The sequence below is a fragment of the Panulirus ornatus genome, chromosome 5, assembly GCF_036320965.1.
Source record: "Panulirus ornatus isolate Po-2019 chromosome 5, ASM3632096v1, whole genome shotgun sequence".
In the NCBI taxonomy this organism is placed as follows: Eukaryota; Metazoa; Arthropoda; class Malacostraca; order Decapoda; family Palinuridae; genus Panulirus; species Panulirus ornatus.
Window position 1 is genome coordinate 43672972 of NC_092228.1, and position 18944 is coordinate 43691915.

Here is an 18944-nt window from a genome sequence, read left to right on the forward strand (position 1 = left end):
ACAATGTTGTATGGTTGCGAGGCGTGGGCTATGGATAGAGTTGTGCGCAGGAGGATGGATGTGCTGGAAATGAGATGTTTGAGGACAATGTGTGGTGTAAGGTGGTTTGATCGAGTAAGTAACGTAAGGGTAAGAGAGATGTGTGGAAATAAAAATAGCATGGTTGAGAGAGCAGAAGAGGGTGTTTTGAAATGGCTTGGGCACATGGAGAGAATGAGTGAGGAAAGATTGACCAAGAGGATATATGTGTCGGAGGTGGAGGGATCGAGGTGAAGTGGGAGACCAAATTGGAGGTGGAAAGATGGAGTGAAAAAGATTTTGTGTGATCGGGGCCTGAACATGCAGGAGGGTGAAAGGAGGGCAAGGAATAGAGTGAATTGGATCGATGTGTTATACCGGGGTTGACGTGCTGTCAGTGGATTGAATCAGGGCATGTGAAGCGTCTGGGGTAAACCATGGAAAGCTGTGTAGGTATCTATATTTGCGTGTGTATGGGGGTGGGTTGGGCCATTTCTTTCGTCTGTTTCCTTGCGCTACCTCGCAAACACGGGAGACAGCGGCAAAAATATATATATATATATATATATATATATATATATATATATATATATATATATATATATATATATATATATATATATACAACTTTGTAAACAATTACACAGTCTGGTTGAAATCCTTAGTATCAGGTTGAATTCATATATGTGTGTAACACAAGATCCATGCCAATCAAAATTTGATAATGTATATAATGCTATAGTCATCCTGTCATGAAATAGGATACAAATGCTTAAACATCTTAAATCCCTAACAGATCTAGAATTAATGTGAGAAGTCCTTGCTTAATCAAGTATCACAAAAAATAGTAAGTGAATTAACATTTTCAACATATGCTGAATGATAGGCATTGAAGATATATCTGACTAGTTACAGAATACTTATGCAAATTGACTACCTTGCTTCACAAGACTAACTAACAAATACACATTTATCTTGTGATACTGGCTATAACACGTCAGGTAATAAATGAAAATTAACCTAAGTTTGACTAGTCTGACACACAGTTGTAACTTTCTAATGACTCGTGACTAATTCTATTCAAAGGTGAACCAAAAGGCTAAAGAATTGACCCGGTGAGGTCACCTCGTTCATTTAATCTAAGGGTCGATGACTAGTTTCTTTGGTCCATGGTGATTCAAATGACTCAGGTGGCCTAAGACAAAAGAGATGGATAACGATCCACCTGTCAAGTAGACTTGGTTAGTCCCCTTTCTAGCTGTAGACAGTCCAGCACTGCAGCACCAACTGAGGACCTGTTGGAGAAAGTGGGCAGTCAGTTTCAATTTCAGGCTAAAGAAAGGTCAGTCTGCACAGAGAATTGCTTGTTCCTCCTACCAGAACTACTTTGAACATAATAAAACAGTGATATAACTACAAACATAACTGTTTACTCTTGGCCCCTATGTTTAGCACTTTCTGATGTAGCTAGATGGGTAAGAGGATAAATTTACACTGGATACCAGATCATTCTCTGGCTCTTGGCAGTCCAGCACTGCAGCTGCCACAAATGACCTGTTAATCAGATTGATAAAAAGCATAATGGAAGAAGAGATGAGAGATCCAGTGTAATAAGGTCAGAGCAAAAGTGTCTGAAAAATGAAAATGCAAAAGTGAAGCACAGGCACAGTACTTGAGAATGACTGATGCAAACGAAGTAACGTGATAGAGAAACAGCTACCTAAAAAATGAGCAAGTAATAATCAAAATGAAAAATGAAAAGAAAGAAAAACAATCTTGTGTGACATTAAAGTTCACTTGAAATACTTCACCTCAAACATCAACCATACAGCAAAGTAAAACATATAAATGTCAATTTTTAGAAATGAAAAACTGCATCTTCACTATGCAGAACCCTAAGAGCATCTGAGAGAGCACTTCCTTGGTAACACTTTAAGACAGTTTTACCCCCAAGATAAGGTGTTTTGATGAGAATTCAATCCCCCTTGACCATCATGTCTATGGTTGGCAGATGCTTGCTCATGGGATTCAACCTGTCCTGGTCTGTAATGTCCTAATGTAAATGTGACCTTCAACTACAAGATCTGCCATTAAAATTTGTCAATCACTAGTATCTTTGCTCCAGGCCTTTTACCGTTAGGAATCAAGAGGAGTCTTCTCAAGAGGGAAAAGACGGGAAGGGAAAATAAAAGGATACTCAAAGGGCTCTGATGATTGTAAAGAATAGTTCTTCGTCCTTCAAAACTTACAATTCTCACCTTGGGACAAAGCCCTATAAGAAACAGAAGGAGGAGGAACCTGAAGAAAATCAAATGGAAAAACAAGGAAAAGGACCTACTCTACATGACAACATAGTCTCTCTTCTGAACCATCCTCTCCTGTAGCGAGCATACCCAAAGCCATACAAACCAGGTTAACCAAAACCAAACATAAGCATCATAAAAAAGGGCAAATTTCAAGTGCCAGAGACCCTTTTTTTACTAATCTCATCCAAGTGACACATTAAGACAACTAAAGCTGAAGCCAACCTGCATACATCATGGTTCCTAACAGAAAGCTCAGGATTAAAAAGGAATACCAGCTTCTTGCTCTGACCATACAGTTTCCTTGGTAATTTGGGCTGAAACGAGCATGGATGAAAAAGTAATTGTTTTCTTAAGCAGTTTTTCTAACAATAAAATGTGATATGGCTCTGATGGCATACAGGTGAGAAAAGACAGATGCTGATGTCTGAGTTTGGGAGAGAGAGAGTGAAAGGAGAAAATTGCAGGTTAATGTAAATAATAACATGGCTATGAGATATGGTGGGGGAGAGAGAGAGGTTGGTTTGAGTGTGAGTTTGAATGGAGCATATCCTAAGGAAGTAGAGTGTTTTAGACACCTTGGAGTGAACAGCCAGAGCTGCCAAGAGTTGATGCAGGGAACAGTTGGCATATATCCCCTTCCCTTGCCCCCTAAGAGAGGGGACTGCAGGGCCCATGTAACAGAAGTGATGGCAGGATGGCAACATTTGATTAATACAATAAAATTTGTCTATTAGTTCTATTTTCTGTTATTTGATCAATGGCCTCGTCATCTTTTTTGTTTTTTTTATCATATGTAATAGCTGTCTCCCACGCCAGCGAGATAGCACAAGGAAACCGACAAAAGAATGGCCCAATCCACCCACATACACATGTATGTACATGCATGCCCACACAAGCACTTATACATACCTATACATTTCAATACATACATACAGATACACACAAAAACATATATAAATACACATGTACATATTCATACTTGCTGCTTTCATCCATTCCTGTCACCACTCAGCCACACATGTAATACAATCCCCCCCACCACCGCCGCAAGGTAGCACTAGGAAAAGACAAAAAAAAGGCCACATTTGTTCACATTCAATCTCTAGCTGTCATGTGTAATGCACCGAAACCATAGCTCCCTTTCCACATAAAGACCCCACAAAACTTTCCATGGTTTACCCCAGACGCTTCATATGTCTTGGTTCAATCCAATGATAGCAGGTCGACCCTTGTATACCACATCATTCCAATTTACTCTATTCCTTGCATGCCTTTCACCCTCCTGTATGTCCAGGCCCCAATCGCTCAAAATCTTTTTCACTCCATCCTTCCACCTCCAATTTGGTCTCCTGCTTCTCCTCATTCCCTCTACCTCTGATACATATATCCTCTTTGTCAATCTTTCCTCACTCATCCCCTCCATGTGAACAAACCATTTCAACACACCCTCCTCTGCTCTTTCAACCACACTCTTTTTATTACCACACATCTCTCTTACCATTTCATTGTTTACTCAACCAAACCACCTCACACCACATATTGTCCTCAAACATTTCATTTCCAACACATCCACCCTTCTCCGCACAACTCTATCCATAGCCCATGCCTCACAACCATACAACATTGTTGGAACCACTACTTCAAACATACCCATTTTTGCTCTACAAGATAATGTTCTCGCATTCCACACATTCTTCAATGCTCCCAAAACCTTCACACCCTCCCCCATCCTGTGACTCACTTCTGCTCCCATGGTTCCATCCGCTGCCAAATCCACTCCCAGATATCTAAAACACTTCACTTCCTCCAGTTTTTCTTCATCCAAACTTACCTCCCAATCAACTTGTCCCTCAACCCTACTGAACCTAATAACCTTGCTCTTATTCACAATTACTCTCAGCTTTCTTCTTTCACACACTTTCCCAAATTCAGTCACCAACTTCTGCAGTTTCTCACCCGAATCAGCCATCAGCGCTGTATCATCTGCGAACAACTGACTCACTTCCCAAGCCCTCTCATCCACAACAGACTGCATACTCACCCCTCTCCAAGATTCTTGCATTCACCTCCCTAACCATCCCATCCATAAACAAATTAAACTACCATGGAGACATCATGCACCCCTGCCACAAACCAACACTTACTGGGAACCAATCACTATCCTCTCTTCCTACTCGTACACATGCCTTACATCCTTGGTAAAAACTTTTCACTGTTTCCAGCAACTTATCTCCACACCATATACTCTTAATACCTTCCACAAATCATCACTATCAACCCTATCATATGCCTTTTTTTTTTTTTTTTTTTGCCGCTGTCTCCCGCGTTTGCGAGGTAGCGCAAGGAAATAGACGAAAGAAATGGCCCAACCCACCCCCATACACATGTATATACATACGTCCACACACGCAAATATACATAGCTACACAGCTTTCCATGGTTTACCCCAGACGCTTCACATGCCCTGATTCAATCCACTGACAGCACGTCAACCCCGGTATACCACATCGCTCCAATTCACTCTATTCCTTGCCCTCCTTTCACCCTCCTGCATCTTCAGGCCCCGATCACACAAAATCTTTTTCACTCCATCTTTCCACCTCCAATTTGGTCTCCCTCTTCTCCTCGTTCCCTCCACCTCCGACACATATATCCTCTTGGTCAATCTTTCCTCACTCATTCTCTCCATGTGCCCAAACCATTTCAAAACACCCTCTTCTGCTCTCTCAACCACGCTCTTTTTATTTACACACATCTCTCTTACCCTTACGTTACTTACTCGATCAAACCACCTCACACCACACATTGTCCTCAAACATCTCATTTCCAGCACATCCATCCTCCTGCGCACAACTCTATCCATAGCCCACGCCTCGCAACCATACAACATTGTTGGAACCACTATTCCTTCAAACATACCCATTTTTGCTTTCCGAGATAATGTTCTCGACTTCCACACATTCTTCAAGGCTCCCAGAATTTTCGCCCCCTCCCCCACCCTATGATCCACTTCCGCTTCCATGGTTCCATCCGCTGCCAGATCCACTCCCAGATATCTAAAACACTTCACTTCCTCCAGTTTTTCTCCATTCAAACTCACCTCCCAATTGACTTGACCCTCAACCCTACTGTACCTAATAACCTTGCTCTTATTCACATTTACTCTTAACTTTCTTCTTTCACACACTTTACCAAACTCAGTCACCAGCTTCTGCAGTTTCTCACATGAATCAGCCACCAGCGCTGTATCATCAGCGAACAACAACTGACTCACTTCCCAAGCTCTCTCATCCCCAACAGACTTCATACTTGCCCCTCTTTCCAAAACTCTTGCATTCACCTCCCTAACAACCCCATCCATAAACAAATTAAACAACCATGGAGACATCACACACCCCTGCCGCAAACCTACATTCAATGAGAACCAATCACTTTCCTCTCTTCCTACACGTACACATGCCTTACATCCTCGATAAAAACTTTTCACTGCTTCTAACAACTTTCCTCCCACACCATATATTCTTAATACCTTCCACAGAGCATCTCTATCAACTCTATCATATGCCTTCTCCAGATCCATAAATGCTACATACAAATCCATTTGCTTTTCTAAATATTTCTCACATACATTCTTCAAAGCAAACACCTGATCCACACATCCTCTACCACTTCTGAAACCACACTGCTCTTCCCCAATCTGATGCTCTGTACATGCCTTCACCCTCTCAATCAATACCCTCCGATACAATTTACCAGGAATACTCAACAAACTTATACCTCTGTAATTTGAGCACTCACTCTTATCCCCTTTGCCTTTGTACAATGGCACTATGCACGCATTCCGCCAATCCTCAGGCACACTCACCGTGAGTCATACATACATTAAATAACCTTACCAACCAGTAAACAATACAGTCACCCCCTTTTTTAATAAATTCCACTGCAATACCATCCAAACCTGCTGCCTTGCCGGCTTTCATCTTCCGCAAAGCTTTTACTACCTCTTCTCTGTTTACCAAATCATTTTCCCTAACCCTCTCACTTTGCACACCACCTCGACCAAAACACCCCATATCTGCCACTCTATCATCAAACACATTCAACAAACCTTCAAAATACTCACTCCATCTCCTTCTCACATCACCACTACTTGTTATCACCTCCCCATTTGCACCCTTCACTGAAGTTCCCATTTGCTCCCTTGTCTTACGCACTTTATTTACCTCCTTTCAGAACATCTTTTTATTCTCCCTAAAATTTAATGATACTCTCTCACCCCAACTCTCATTTGCCCTTTTTTTCACCTCTTGCACCTTTCTCTTGACCTCCTGTCTCTTTCTTTTATACGTCTCCCACTCAACTGCATTTTTTCCCTGCAAAAACCGTCCAAATGCCTCTCTCTTCTCTTTCACTAATACTCTTACTTCTTCATCCCACCACTCACTACCCTTTCTAATCAACCCACCTCCCACTCTTCTCATGCCACAAGCATCTTTTGCGCAATCCATCACTGATTCCCTAAATACATCCCATTCCTCCCCCACTCCCCTTACTTCCATTGTTCTCACCTTTTCCCATTCTGTACTCAGTCTCTCCTGGTACTTCCTCACACAAGTCTCCTTCCCAAGCTCACTTACTCTCACCACCCTCTTCACCCCAACATTCACTCTTTTTTTCTGAAAACCCATACAAATCTTCACCTTAGCCTCCACAAGATAATGATCAGACATCCCTCCAGTTGCACCTCTCAGCACATTAACATCCAAAAGTCTCTCTTTCGTGCGCCTGTCAATTAACACGTAATCCAATAACGCTCTCTGGCCATCTCTCCTACTTACATAAGTATACTTATGTATATCTCGCTTTTTAAACCAGGTATTCCCAATCATCAGTCCTTTTTCAGCACATAAATCTACAAGCTCTTCACCATTTCCATTTACAACACTGAACACCCCATGTATACCAATTATTCCCTCAACTGCCACATTACTCACCTTTGCATTCAAATCACCCATCACTATAACCCGGTCTCGTGCATCAAAACCACTAACACACTCATTCATCTGCTCCCAAAACACTTGCCTCTCATGATCTTTCTTCTCATGCCCAGGTGCATATGCACCAACAATCACCTATCTCTCTCCATCAACTTTCAGTTTTACCCATATTAATCGAGAATTTACTTTCTTACATTCTATCACGTACTCCCACAACTCCTGTTTCAGGAGTACTGCTACTCCTTCCCTTGCTCTTGTCCTCTCACTATCCCCTGACTTTACTCCCAAGACATTCCCAAACCACTCTTCCCCTTCACCCTTGAGCTTTGTTTCACTCAGAGCCAAAACATCCAGGTTCCTTTCCTCAAACATACTACCTATCTCTCCTTTTTTCACATCTTGGTTACATCCACACACATTTAGGCACCCCAATCTGAGCCTTCGAGGAGTATGAGCACTCCCCGCGTGACTCCTTCTGTTTCCCATTTTAGAAATGCCTTTTACAGATCTATATCTTTTTCTAAGTATTTCTCACATACATTCTTCAAAGCAAACACCTGATCCACACATCCTCTACCACTTCTGAAACCACACTGCTCTTCCCCAATCTGATGCTCTTTACATGCCTTTACCCTCTCAATCAATACCCTACCATATAATTTCCCAGGAATACTCAAAAAACTTATACCTCTGTAATTTGAACATTCACCTATATCCCCTTTGCCTTTGTACAATAGCACTATGCATGCTTTCCACCAATCCTCAGGCACTTCACCATGAACCGTACCATATTGCCTTCTCAATGTTCTAAAATTCATCTCTCTTCTTCCAGGTCCCAGTATCCAAGGTATGCTACAGTATCCCCACCCTCTTGGTGGGCCAGTGGACATGGTAGCAGATGGGAGCTAAAGTGAAGCACAGAATGGGTGAGGAGGTAAAGATCCTAGATACAATAGGGAGAGTTTGGAAAGAGATGTCAATGTCTGTGAGGGAAAATATGAGAATACATGGTGGTATAGTAGTCCCAAAGGTGCTGTATGGATGTGAATTGTGATTTATAAATTCAAAAGTGTGGAAGAGGGTGGATGTGTCAAAAATGAAATGCTTGAGGCCAATATGTGGTGTGAGAAAGACTGACTGAGTAAGGGAGGATGGTGTAAGAGTCAGTAGAGTATGTTTGAGAGACCCAAACAAAGTATGCAGAAATGGTTTGGACATATAATGAGGATGAGTGGGGAGAGACATCCTAAGAGAATAAATGTGTCAGAAGTGATGGGAACAAGGAGGGAGGAGACCAAGGATAAAATGAAAGGATGGACTGAGAGTGGCTTTGAATTACTGGGGCCTGAACATATAAGAGAGTGTGAGGCACTCATGGGATAGGGATATAGTAAATTGGCCAATGTGGCATAAAGGTGGTGATGTGCCATCAATGACTGAACCACAGATCATGAAGCAGTCAATGGAAACCCAGGAAAGGTGTGTGGTAACTGGCTGTGAATAATGAGTTCTGCTTTTGGTGAATTATACATGATAATTGGATTGTGAATGTGGACAGATGAGGCCATTCTTAGGTTGTCCGTGGTGCTACCATACTAATGGGAGAAATAATGAACAAGGAACAACGTAGCATAAATACAGGTATATTCATTTATTTTTCAATCTTATACTTAATTGCCGATTCCCCATCAGCGAGGTAGTGCCAGGAAATAGATGAAGAATGACAAATCCGCTCATATATACCATGAGAGACTGAGTGCAAATGGAAAAATGTGAGAGCAAAGGATATAAGGGGAGTAGGGGAGGAATGGGATGTATTTAGAGGGGCAGTGATGGCTTGCACAAAAGATGCTTGTGGCATGAGAAGTGTGGGAGATGGGCAGATTAGAAAGGGTCGTGAGTGGTGGGATGAAAAAGTAAGATTAGTAATGAAAGAGAAGAGAGAAGCATTTGGACGAGTTTTACTGGGAAATAATGCAAATGACTTGGAGATGTATAAAAGAAAGAGGCAGGAGGTCAAGATAAAGGTGCAAGAGGTGAAAAATAGGGCAAATGAGAGTTGGGGTGAGAGAGTATCATTAAATTTTAGAGAGAATAAAAAGATGCTTTGGAAAGTAAATAAACATCAGTGAAGGGGCTAATGGGGAGGTAATAACAAGTAGTGGTGATGTGAGGAGATGGATAGTAATTTTGAAGGTTTGTTGAATGTTTTAGATGATAAAGTGGCAGAAAAGGGTGTTTTGATCAAGGTGGTGTGCAAAGTGAGATGGTTTGGGAGAATGGTTTAGTAAAGAGAGAAAAGGTAGTGAAAGCTTTGCGGAAGATGAAAGTCGGTAAGGCGGCGGGTTTGGATGGTATTGCAGTGGAACTTATTAAAAAAGGGGTGACTGTGTTGTTGACTGGTTGGTGAGGATATTCAATGTATGTATGGCTTATGGTGAAGTGCCTGAGGATTGGCGGAATGCATGCATAGTGACAGTGTACAAAGGCAAAAGGGATAAAGGTGAATGTTCAAATTACAGAGGTGTAAGTTTGTTGAGAATTCCTTGGAAATTATATGGGAGGGTATTGATTGAGAGGGTGAGGGAATGTACAGAGCATCAGATTGGGGAAGAGCAGTGTGTTTTCAAAAGTAGTAGAGGATGTATGGATCAGGTGTTTGCTTTGAAGAATGTGTGTGAGAAATACTTAGAAAAGCAAATGGATTTGTATGTAGCATCTATGGATCTGGAGAAGGCATATGACAGAGTTGACAGAGATGCTTTGTGGAAGGTATCAAGAGTATATGGTGTGGGAGGCAAGTTGCTAGAAGCAGAGAAAAGTTTTTATCGAGAATGTAAGGCATGTGTACAAGTAGGAAGAGAGGAAAGAGATTGGTTCTCGGTGAATGTCTGTTTGCGGCAGGGGTGCATGATGTCTCCATGGTTGTTTAATTTGTTTATGGATGAGGTTGTTAGGGAGGTGAATGCAAGAGTTTTGGAAATAGGGGCAAGTATGCAGTCTGATTTGGATGAGAGGGCTTGGGAAATGAGTTAGTAGTTGTTCACTGATGATGCATCACTGGTGGCTGATTCGGGTGAGAAACTGCAGAAGCTGGTGACTGAGTTTGGTAAAGTGTGTGAAAGAAGAAAGCTGAGAGTAAATGTGAATAAGAGCAAGGATATTAGGTAGGATATTAGGTACAGTAGGGATGAGGTACAAGTCAATTGGGAGGTAAGTTTGAATGGAGAAAAACTGGAGGAAGTGAAGTGTTTTAGATATCTGGAAGTGAATTTGGCAGTGGATGGAACCGTGCAAGCAGAAGTGAGTCACAGATTGGGGGACGGGGCAGGAGGTTCAGGGAGCTTTGAAAAATGTGTGGAAGGCAAGAACATTATCTTGGAAAGCAAAAATGGGTATGTTTGAAGGAATAGTGGTTCCAACAATGTTATATGCTTGCGAGGCGTGGGCTATGGATAGGTTTGTGCGGAGGGTGCATGTGTTGGAAATGAGATGTTTGAGGACAATATGTGGTTTGAGAAGGTTTGATCGAGTAAGTAATGGAAGGGCAAGAGAGATGTGTGGTTATAAAAAGTGTGGATGAGAGAGCAGAAGAGGGTGTATTGAAATGGTTTAGTCACATGGAGAGAATGGGTGAGGAAAGATTGACAAAGAGGATATATGTGTCAGAGGTGGAGGGAATGAGGAGAAGTGGGAGACCAAATTGGAGGTGGAAGGATGGAGTGAAAAAGATTTTGAGCAATCGGAGCCTGAACATGCAGGAGGGTGAAAGGCATGCAAGGAATAGAGTGAACTGGAACGATGTGGTATACTAGGGTCGACGTGTTGTCAATGGATTGAACTAGGGCATGTGAAGCGTCTGGATGTGAAAAGGGAGCTGTGGTTTTGGTGCATTAAACATGACAGCTAGAGACCGAATGTGAACGTATATGGCCTTTTTTGTCTTTCCCTAGGACTACCTTGTGTGCATGCGGGGGGGAGGGGGGTGTTATTTCATGTGTGGTGGGGTGGCGACGGGAATGAATAAAGGCAGCAAATATGAATTATGTACATGTGTATAAATGTATATGTCCGTGTATGTATATATATATGTATACGTTGAAATGTATAGGTATATATATGTGCACGTGTGGACGTGTATGAATATACATGTGTATGTGGTTGGGTTGGGCCATTCTTTAGTCTGTTTCCATGCACTACCTCGCTAAAGTGGGAGACAGCGACAAAGTATAATAAAATAATAAATAATATTTATCCCTGGGGATAGGGGAGAAAGAATACTAACCACACATTCCTCATGTGTTGTAGAAGGTGACTAAAAGGGACAGAAGCTGGGGGCTAGAAACCTTCCCCTCCTTGTATTTTAACTTTCTAAAGGGGGAAACACAAGGAGTCATGCGGGGAGTGCTCATCCTCCTTGAGGGCTCAGATTGTGGTGTCTAAATGTATGTGGATGTAACCAAGATGAGAAAAATGGAGAAGTAGTATGTTTGAGGAAAGGAACCAGGATGTTTTGGCTCTGAGTGAAACAAAGCTCAAGGGTGAAGTGGAAGAGTGCTTTAGGAATGTTTTGGGAGTAAAGTCAGGGTTGGTGAGAGAAGAAGAGCAAGGGAAGGAGTAGCACTACTGAAACATGAGTGGTGGGAGTATGTGATAGAGTAAGAAAGTAAACTCTAGATTGATATGGGTAAAACCGAAAGTGGATGAAATAAGAAAGTAAACTCTAGATTGATATGGGTAAAACTAAAATTGGATGGAGAGAGATGGGTGATTATTGGTGCCTATGTACCCGAGCATGAGAAGAAAGATCATGAGAGGCAAGTGTTTTGGAAGCAGCTGAGCGAGTGTGTTTGTAGTTTTGATGCACATGACCGGGTTATAGTGATGGGTGATTTATATGCAAAGGTGAGTAATGTGGCAGTTGAGGGAATAACTGGTGTACATGTGGTGTTCAGTGTTGTAAATGGAAATGGTGAAGAGTTTGTAGATTTGTGTGCTGAAAAAGGACTGGTGATTGGGAATACCAGGTTTAAAGAGAGATATAAATAAGTATACGTATGAAAGTAGAAGAGATGGCCAGAGAGCATTATTGGATTATGTGTTAATTGATAGGCGTATGAAAGAGAGACTTTTGGATGTTAACATGCTGAGAGGTGCAACTGGAGGGATATCTGATCATTACGTTGTGGAGGTGAAGGTGAAGATTTGTAGAGGTTTTCAGAAAAGAAGAGAGAATGTTGGGGTGAAGAGAGTGATGATAGTAAGTGAGCTTGGGAAGGAGACTTGTGTGAAGAAGTACCAGGAAAGACTGAGTGCAGAATGGAAAGAGGTAAGAGCAAAGGACATAAGAGGAGTGGGGGAGGAATGGGATGTATTCAAGGAAGCAGTGATGGCTTGCACAAAAGATGCTTGTGGCATGAGAAGCGTGGGAGGTGGGCAGATTAGAAAGGGTGGTGAGTGGTGGGATGAAGAAGTAAGATTATTAATGAAAGAGAAGAGAGAGGCATTTGGACCATTTTTGCAGGGAAATTGTGCAAATGACTGGAAGATATATAAAAGAGAGAGGCAGGAGATCAAGAGAAAGGTGCAAGTGGTGAAAAAGATGGCAAATGAGAGTTGGGGTGAGAGAGTATCATTAAATTTTAGGGAAAATAAAAAGATGTTTTAAAAGGATGTAAATAAAGTGTGGAAGACAAGACAACAAATGGGAACACTGGTGAAGGGGGCTAATGAGGAGGTAATAACAAGTAGTGGTGATGTGAAGAGATGGAGTGAATAATTTTGAAGATTTGTTGAATGTTTTAGAAGATAAAGTGACAGATATAGGGTGTTTTGGTCAAGGTGGTGTGCAAAGTAAGAAGGTTAAGGAGAATGGTTTGGTAAACTGACAAGAGGTAGTGAAAGATTTACAGAAGATGAAAGCTGGCAAGGCGGCGGGTTTGGATGGTATTGCAGTGGAATTCATTAAAAAAAAAAGGGGGTGACTATGTTGTTGACTGGTTGGTGAGGATATTCAATGTACGTATGGCTCATGGTGAAGTGCCTGAGGATTGGTGGAATGCATGCATAGTGCCATTGTACAAAGGCAAAGGGGATAAAGGTGAGTGTTCAAATTACAGAGGTATAAGTTTGTTGAGTTTTCCTGGGAAATTATATGGGAGGGTATTGATTGAAAGGATGAAGGCATGTAAAGAGTATCAGATTGGGGAAGAGCAGTGTGTTTCAGAAGTGGTAGAGGATGTGTGCATCAGGTGTTTGCCTTGAAGAATGTATGTTAAAAATACTTAGAAAAACAAATTGATTTGTATGTAGCATCTATGGATCTGGAGAAAGCATATGATAAAGAGTTGATAGAGATGCTCTGTGGAAGGTATTAAGAGTATATAGTGTGGGAGGCAAGTTGTTAGAAGCAGTGTAAAGTTTTTATCGAGGATGTAAGGCATGCGTACGAGTAGGAAGAGAGGAAAGTGATTGGTTCTCGGTGAATGTCGGTTTGCGGCAGGGGTGCGTGATGTCTCCATGGTTGTTTAATTTGTTTATGGATGGGGTTATAAGGGAGGTGAATGCAAGAGTTTTAGAGAGAGGGGCAAATATGCAGTCTGCTGTGGATGAGGGGGTTTGGGAAGTGAGTTAGTTGTTCACTGATGATGCAGCAGTGGAGGCTGATTCGGGTGAGAAACTACAGAAGCTGGTGACTGAGTTTGGTAAAGTGAGTGAAAGAAGAAAGCTGAGAGGAAATGTGAATAGGAGCAAAGTTATTAGGTACAGTAGGGTTGAGGAACACGTCAACTGGGAGGTAAGTTTGAATGGAGAAAAACTAGTGGAAGTGAAGTGTTTTAGATATCTGGGAGTGGAACAATGGAAGTGGAAGTGAGTCACAGGGTGGGGGACGGGGCGAAGGTTCTGGGAGCATTGAAGAATGTGTGGAAGGCGGGAACATTATCTCGGAAAGCAAAAATAGGTATGTTTGAAGGAATAGTGGTTCTAACAAAGTTATATGGTTGTGAGGCATGGGCTGTAGACAGAGCTGTGCAGAGGAGGGTGGATGTGTTGGAAATGAGATGTTTGAGGACAATATGTGGTGTGAGGAGGTTTGATCAAGTAAGTAATGAAAGAGTAAGAGAGATGTGTGGTAATAAAAAGAGTGTGGGTGAGAGAGCAGAAGAGGGTGTTTTGAAAAGGTTTGGTAACATGGAGAGAGTGGGTGAGGAAAGATTGACAAAAAGGATATATGTGTCAGAGATGGAGGGAATGTGAAGTGGGAGACCAAACTGAATGTGGAAGGATGGAGTGAAAAAGATTTTGAGCGATCGGGATAATGAGTGGTGCGATGAAGAAGTAAGATTATTAGTGAAAAAGAGAGAAGCTTTGGACGAGTTTTGCTGGGAAATAGTGCTAATGACTGGGAGATGTATAAAAGAAAGAGGCAGGAGGTCAAGAGAAAGTTGCAAGAGAGATGGGGTGAGAGAGTATCATTAAATTTTAGGGAGAATAAAAAGATGTTTTGAAAGGAGGTAAATAAAGTGCGTACGACAAGAGAACAAATGGGAACATCGGTGAAGGGGGCTAATGGGGAGGTGATAACAAGTAGTGGTGATGTGAGAAGGAGATGGAGTGAGTATTTTGAAAGTTTGTGGAATTAATTGAAAAAGGGGGTGACTGTGTTGTTGACTGGTTGGTAAGGATATCTAATGTATGTATGACTCATGGTAAGGTGCCTGAGGATTGGCTCTGTACAAAGGCATTGTATAAAGGCAAAGGGGATAAAGGTGAGTACTCAAATTACAGAGGCATAAGTCTGTTGTGCATTCTTGGGAAATTATATGGGAGGGTATTGATTGAGAGGGTGAAGGCATGTAAAAAGCATCAGATTGGGGAAGAGCAGAGTGGTTTCAGAAGTGGTAGAGGATGTGTGGATCAGGTGTTTCCTTTGAAGAATGTATGTGAAAAATACTTAGAAAAGCAAATGGATTTGTATGTAGCATTTATGGATCTGGAGAAGGCATATGATAGAGTTGATAGAGATGCTCTGTGGATGGTATTAAGAATACATAGTGTGGGAGGCAAGTTGTTAGAAGCAGTGAAAATTTTTATTGAGGATGTAAGGAATGTGTACGAGTAGGAAGAGAGAAAAGTGATTGGTTCTTGGTGAATGTCAGTCTGCGGCAGGGGTGAGTGATGTCTCCGTGGTTGTTTAATTTGTTTATGAATGGGGTTGTTGGGGAGGTGAATGGAAGAGTTTTAGAAAGAGGGGCAAGTATGCAGTCTGTTGTGGATGAGAGAGCTTGGGAAGTGAGTCAGTTGTTGTTCGCTAATGATACAGCGCTGGTGGCTGATTCGGATGAGAAACTGCGTAAGCTGGTGACTGAGTTTAGTAAAGTGTGTGAAAGAAGAAAGCTGAGAGTAAATGTGAATAAGAGCAAGGTTATTAGGTACAATAGAGTTGAGGGAAAATTCAATTGGGAGGTAAGTTTGAATGGAGAAGAACTGGAGGAAGTGAAGTGTTTTAGATATCTGGGAGTGGATTTGGCAGTGGATGGAACCTTGGAAGTGGAAGTAAGTCAGGGTGGTGGAGGGGCGAAAGTTCTGGGAGTGTTGAAAAATGTGTGGTGGGCGAGAAAATTATCTCGGAAAGCAAAAATGGGTATGTTTGAAGGATTAGTGGTTCCAACAATGTTATATGGTCGCAAGGCGTGGGCTATAGATAGAGTTGTGCAGAGGAGGGTGGATGTGTTGGAAATAAGATGTTTGAGGACAATATGTGGTTTGATCGAGTAAGTAATGAAAGGGTAAGAGAGATGTGTGGTCATAAAAAGTGTGGTTTAGAGAGCAGAAGAGTGTGTTTTGAAATGGTTTGGTCACATAGAGAGAATGGGTGAGGAAAGATTGACAAAGAGGATATATGTGTCAGAGGTGGAGGGAACGAAGAGAAGTGGGAGACCAAGTTGGATGTGGAAGGATGGAGTGAAAAAGATTTTGAGCGATCGGGGCCTGAACATCCAGGAGGGTGAAAGGCATGCAAGGAATAGAGTGAACTGGAACGATGTGGTATACTGGGGTCAACATGCTGTCAATGGATTGAACTAGGGCATGTGAAGCATCTGGATGTGGAAAGGGAGCTGTGGTTTTGGTGCATTATACATGACAGCTAGAGACTGAGTGTGAACGTATATGGCCTTTGTTGTCTTTTCCTAGCGCTACTTCACACGCATGTGGGGGGAAGGGGGTGTCATTTCATGTGTGGTGGGGTGGCGACGGGAATGAATAAAGGCAGCAAATATGAATTATGTACATGTGTATAAAAGTATATGTCTGTGTATGTATATATATGTATACTTTGAAATGTATAGGTATGTATATGTGCACGTGTGGACGTGTATGAATATACATGTGTATGTGGGTGGGTTGGGCCATTCTTTCGTCTATTTCCATGCACTAACTCGCTAAAGTGGGAGACAGCGACAAAGTATAATAAAATAATAAATAAATAATATTTATTCCCGGGGATAGGGGAGAAAGAAACTTACCACACATTCCTCATGTGTTGTAGAAGGTGACTAAAAGGGACGGATGCGGGGAGCCTAGAAACCTTCCCCTCCTTGTATTTTAACTTTCTCAAAGGGGAAACACAAGAGGAGTCACATGGGGGAGTGCTCATCCTCCTCAAAGGCTCAGATTGGGGTGTCTAAATGTGTGTGGATGTAACCAAGATGAGAAAAATGGAGAAAGAGATAGTATGTTTGAGGAAAGGAACCAGGATGTTTTGGCTCTGAGTGAAACAAAGCTCAAGGGTGAAGTGGAAGAGTGGTTTGAGAATGTTTGGGAGTAAAGTCAGGGTTGGTGAGAGTAAGAAGAGCAAGGGAGGGAGTAGCACTACTGAAACATGAGTGGTGGGAGTATGTGATAGGGTAAGAAAGTAAACTCTAGACTGATACGGGTAAAACCTGAAAGTGGATGAATAATAAAGTAAAATCTAGATTGATATGGGTAAAACTGAAAGTGGATGGAGAGAGATGGGTGATTATTGGTGCCTATGCACCTGAGCATGAGAAAAAAGATGACGAGAGGCAAGTGTTTTGGAAGCAGCTGAGCAAGTGTGTTAGTAGTTTTGATGCACAAGACCGGGTTATAGTGATGGATGATTTGAATGCAAAGGTGAGTAATGTGGCAGTTGAGGGAATAATTGGTGTACATGGGGTGTTCAGTGTTGTTAATGGAAATGGTGAAGAGTTTGTAGATTTGTGTACTGAAAAAGGACTGGTGATTGGGAATAACTGGTTTAAAGAGAGATATATATAAGTATACATATGTAAGTAGGAGAGATGGCCAGAGAGCGTTATTGGATTAAGTGTTAATTGATAGGTGCATGAAAGAGAGACTTTTGGATGTTAACGTGCTGAGAGGTGCAACTGGAGGGATATCTGATCATTATCTTGTGGAGGTGAAGGTGAAGATTTGTGTAGGTTTTCAGAAAAGAAGAGAGAATGTTGGGGTGAAGAGAGTGATGAGAGCAAGTGAGCTTGGGAAGGAGACATGTGTGAGGAAGTACCAGGAGAGACGGAGTTCAGAATGGAAAAAGGTGAAAGCAAAGGACATAAGAGGAGTGGGGGAGGAATGGGATGTATTTAAGGAAGCAGTGATGGCTTGCACAAAAGATGCTTGTGGCATGAGAAGCGTGGGAGGTGGGCAGATTAGAAAGGGTAGTGAGTGGTGGGATGAAAAAGTAAGCTTATTAGTGAAAGAGAAGAGAGGCATTTCGACCATTTTTGCAGGGAAATTGTGCAAAAGACTGGAGATATATAAAAAAGAGAGGCAGGAGATCAAGAGAAAGGTGCAAGAGGTGAAAAAGATGGCAAATGAGAGTTGGGGTGAGAGAGTATCATCAAATTTTAGGGAAAATGAACAGATGTTTTGGAAAGAGGTAAATAAAGTGTGTAAGAAAAGAGAACAAATGGGAACATCTGTGAAGGGGGTTAATGGGGAGGTAATAAAGAGTAGTAGTAATGTGAGGAGATGGAGTGAGTAATTTTGAAGGTTTGTTGAATGTTTTAGAAGATAAAGTGACAGATATAGGGTGTTTTGGTCGAGGTGGTGTGCAAAGTAAGAAGGTTAGGGAGAATGGTTTGGTAAACAGAGAAGAGGTAGTGAAAGCTTTACAGAAGATGAAAGCCTGGCAAGCGGCGGGTTTGGATGGTATTGCAGTGGAATTCATTAAAAAAAAGGGGGTGACTATGTTGTTGACTGGTTGGTGAGGATATTCAATGTACGTATGGCTCATGGTGAAGTGCCTGAGGATTGGTGGAAGGCATGCATAGTGCCATTGTACAAAGGCAAAGGGGATAAAGGTGAGTGTTCAAATTACAGAGGTATAAGTTTGTTGAGTATTCCTGGGAAATTATATGGGAGGGTATTGATTGAAAGGATGAAGGCATGTAAAGAGTATCAGATTGGGGAAGAGCAGTGTGTTTCAGAAGTGGTAGAGGATGTGTGCATCAGGTGTTTGCCTTGAAGAATGTATGGTAGAAATACTTAGAAAAACAAATGATTTGTATGTAGCATCTATGGATCTGGAGAAAGCATATGATAAGAGTTGATAGAGATGCTCTGTGGAAGGTATTAAGAG

At 41.8% G+C, this 18944-nt stretch overlaps 1 protein-coding gene across 1 annotated transcript in view; it reads right to left on the reverse strand.

Moving 5' to 3' along the window:
- Positions 1 to 601: 601 nt before the first annotated feature.
- The window catches only part of LOC139746875 (kelch-like protein 17), a 128806-nt gene continuing 110463 nt past the window's right edge, over positions 602 to 18944 (reverse strand). Inside the window, exon 15 of the mRNA XM_071658529.1 lies at positions 602 to 1313. Coding sequence (XP_071514630.1) covers positions 1247 to 1313 — 67 coding nt within the window. The 3' untranslated portion in view covers positions 602 to 1246. The remainder of the gene's footprint in view (positions 1314 to 18944) is intronic.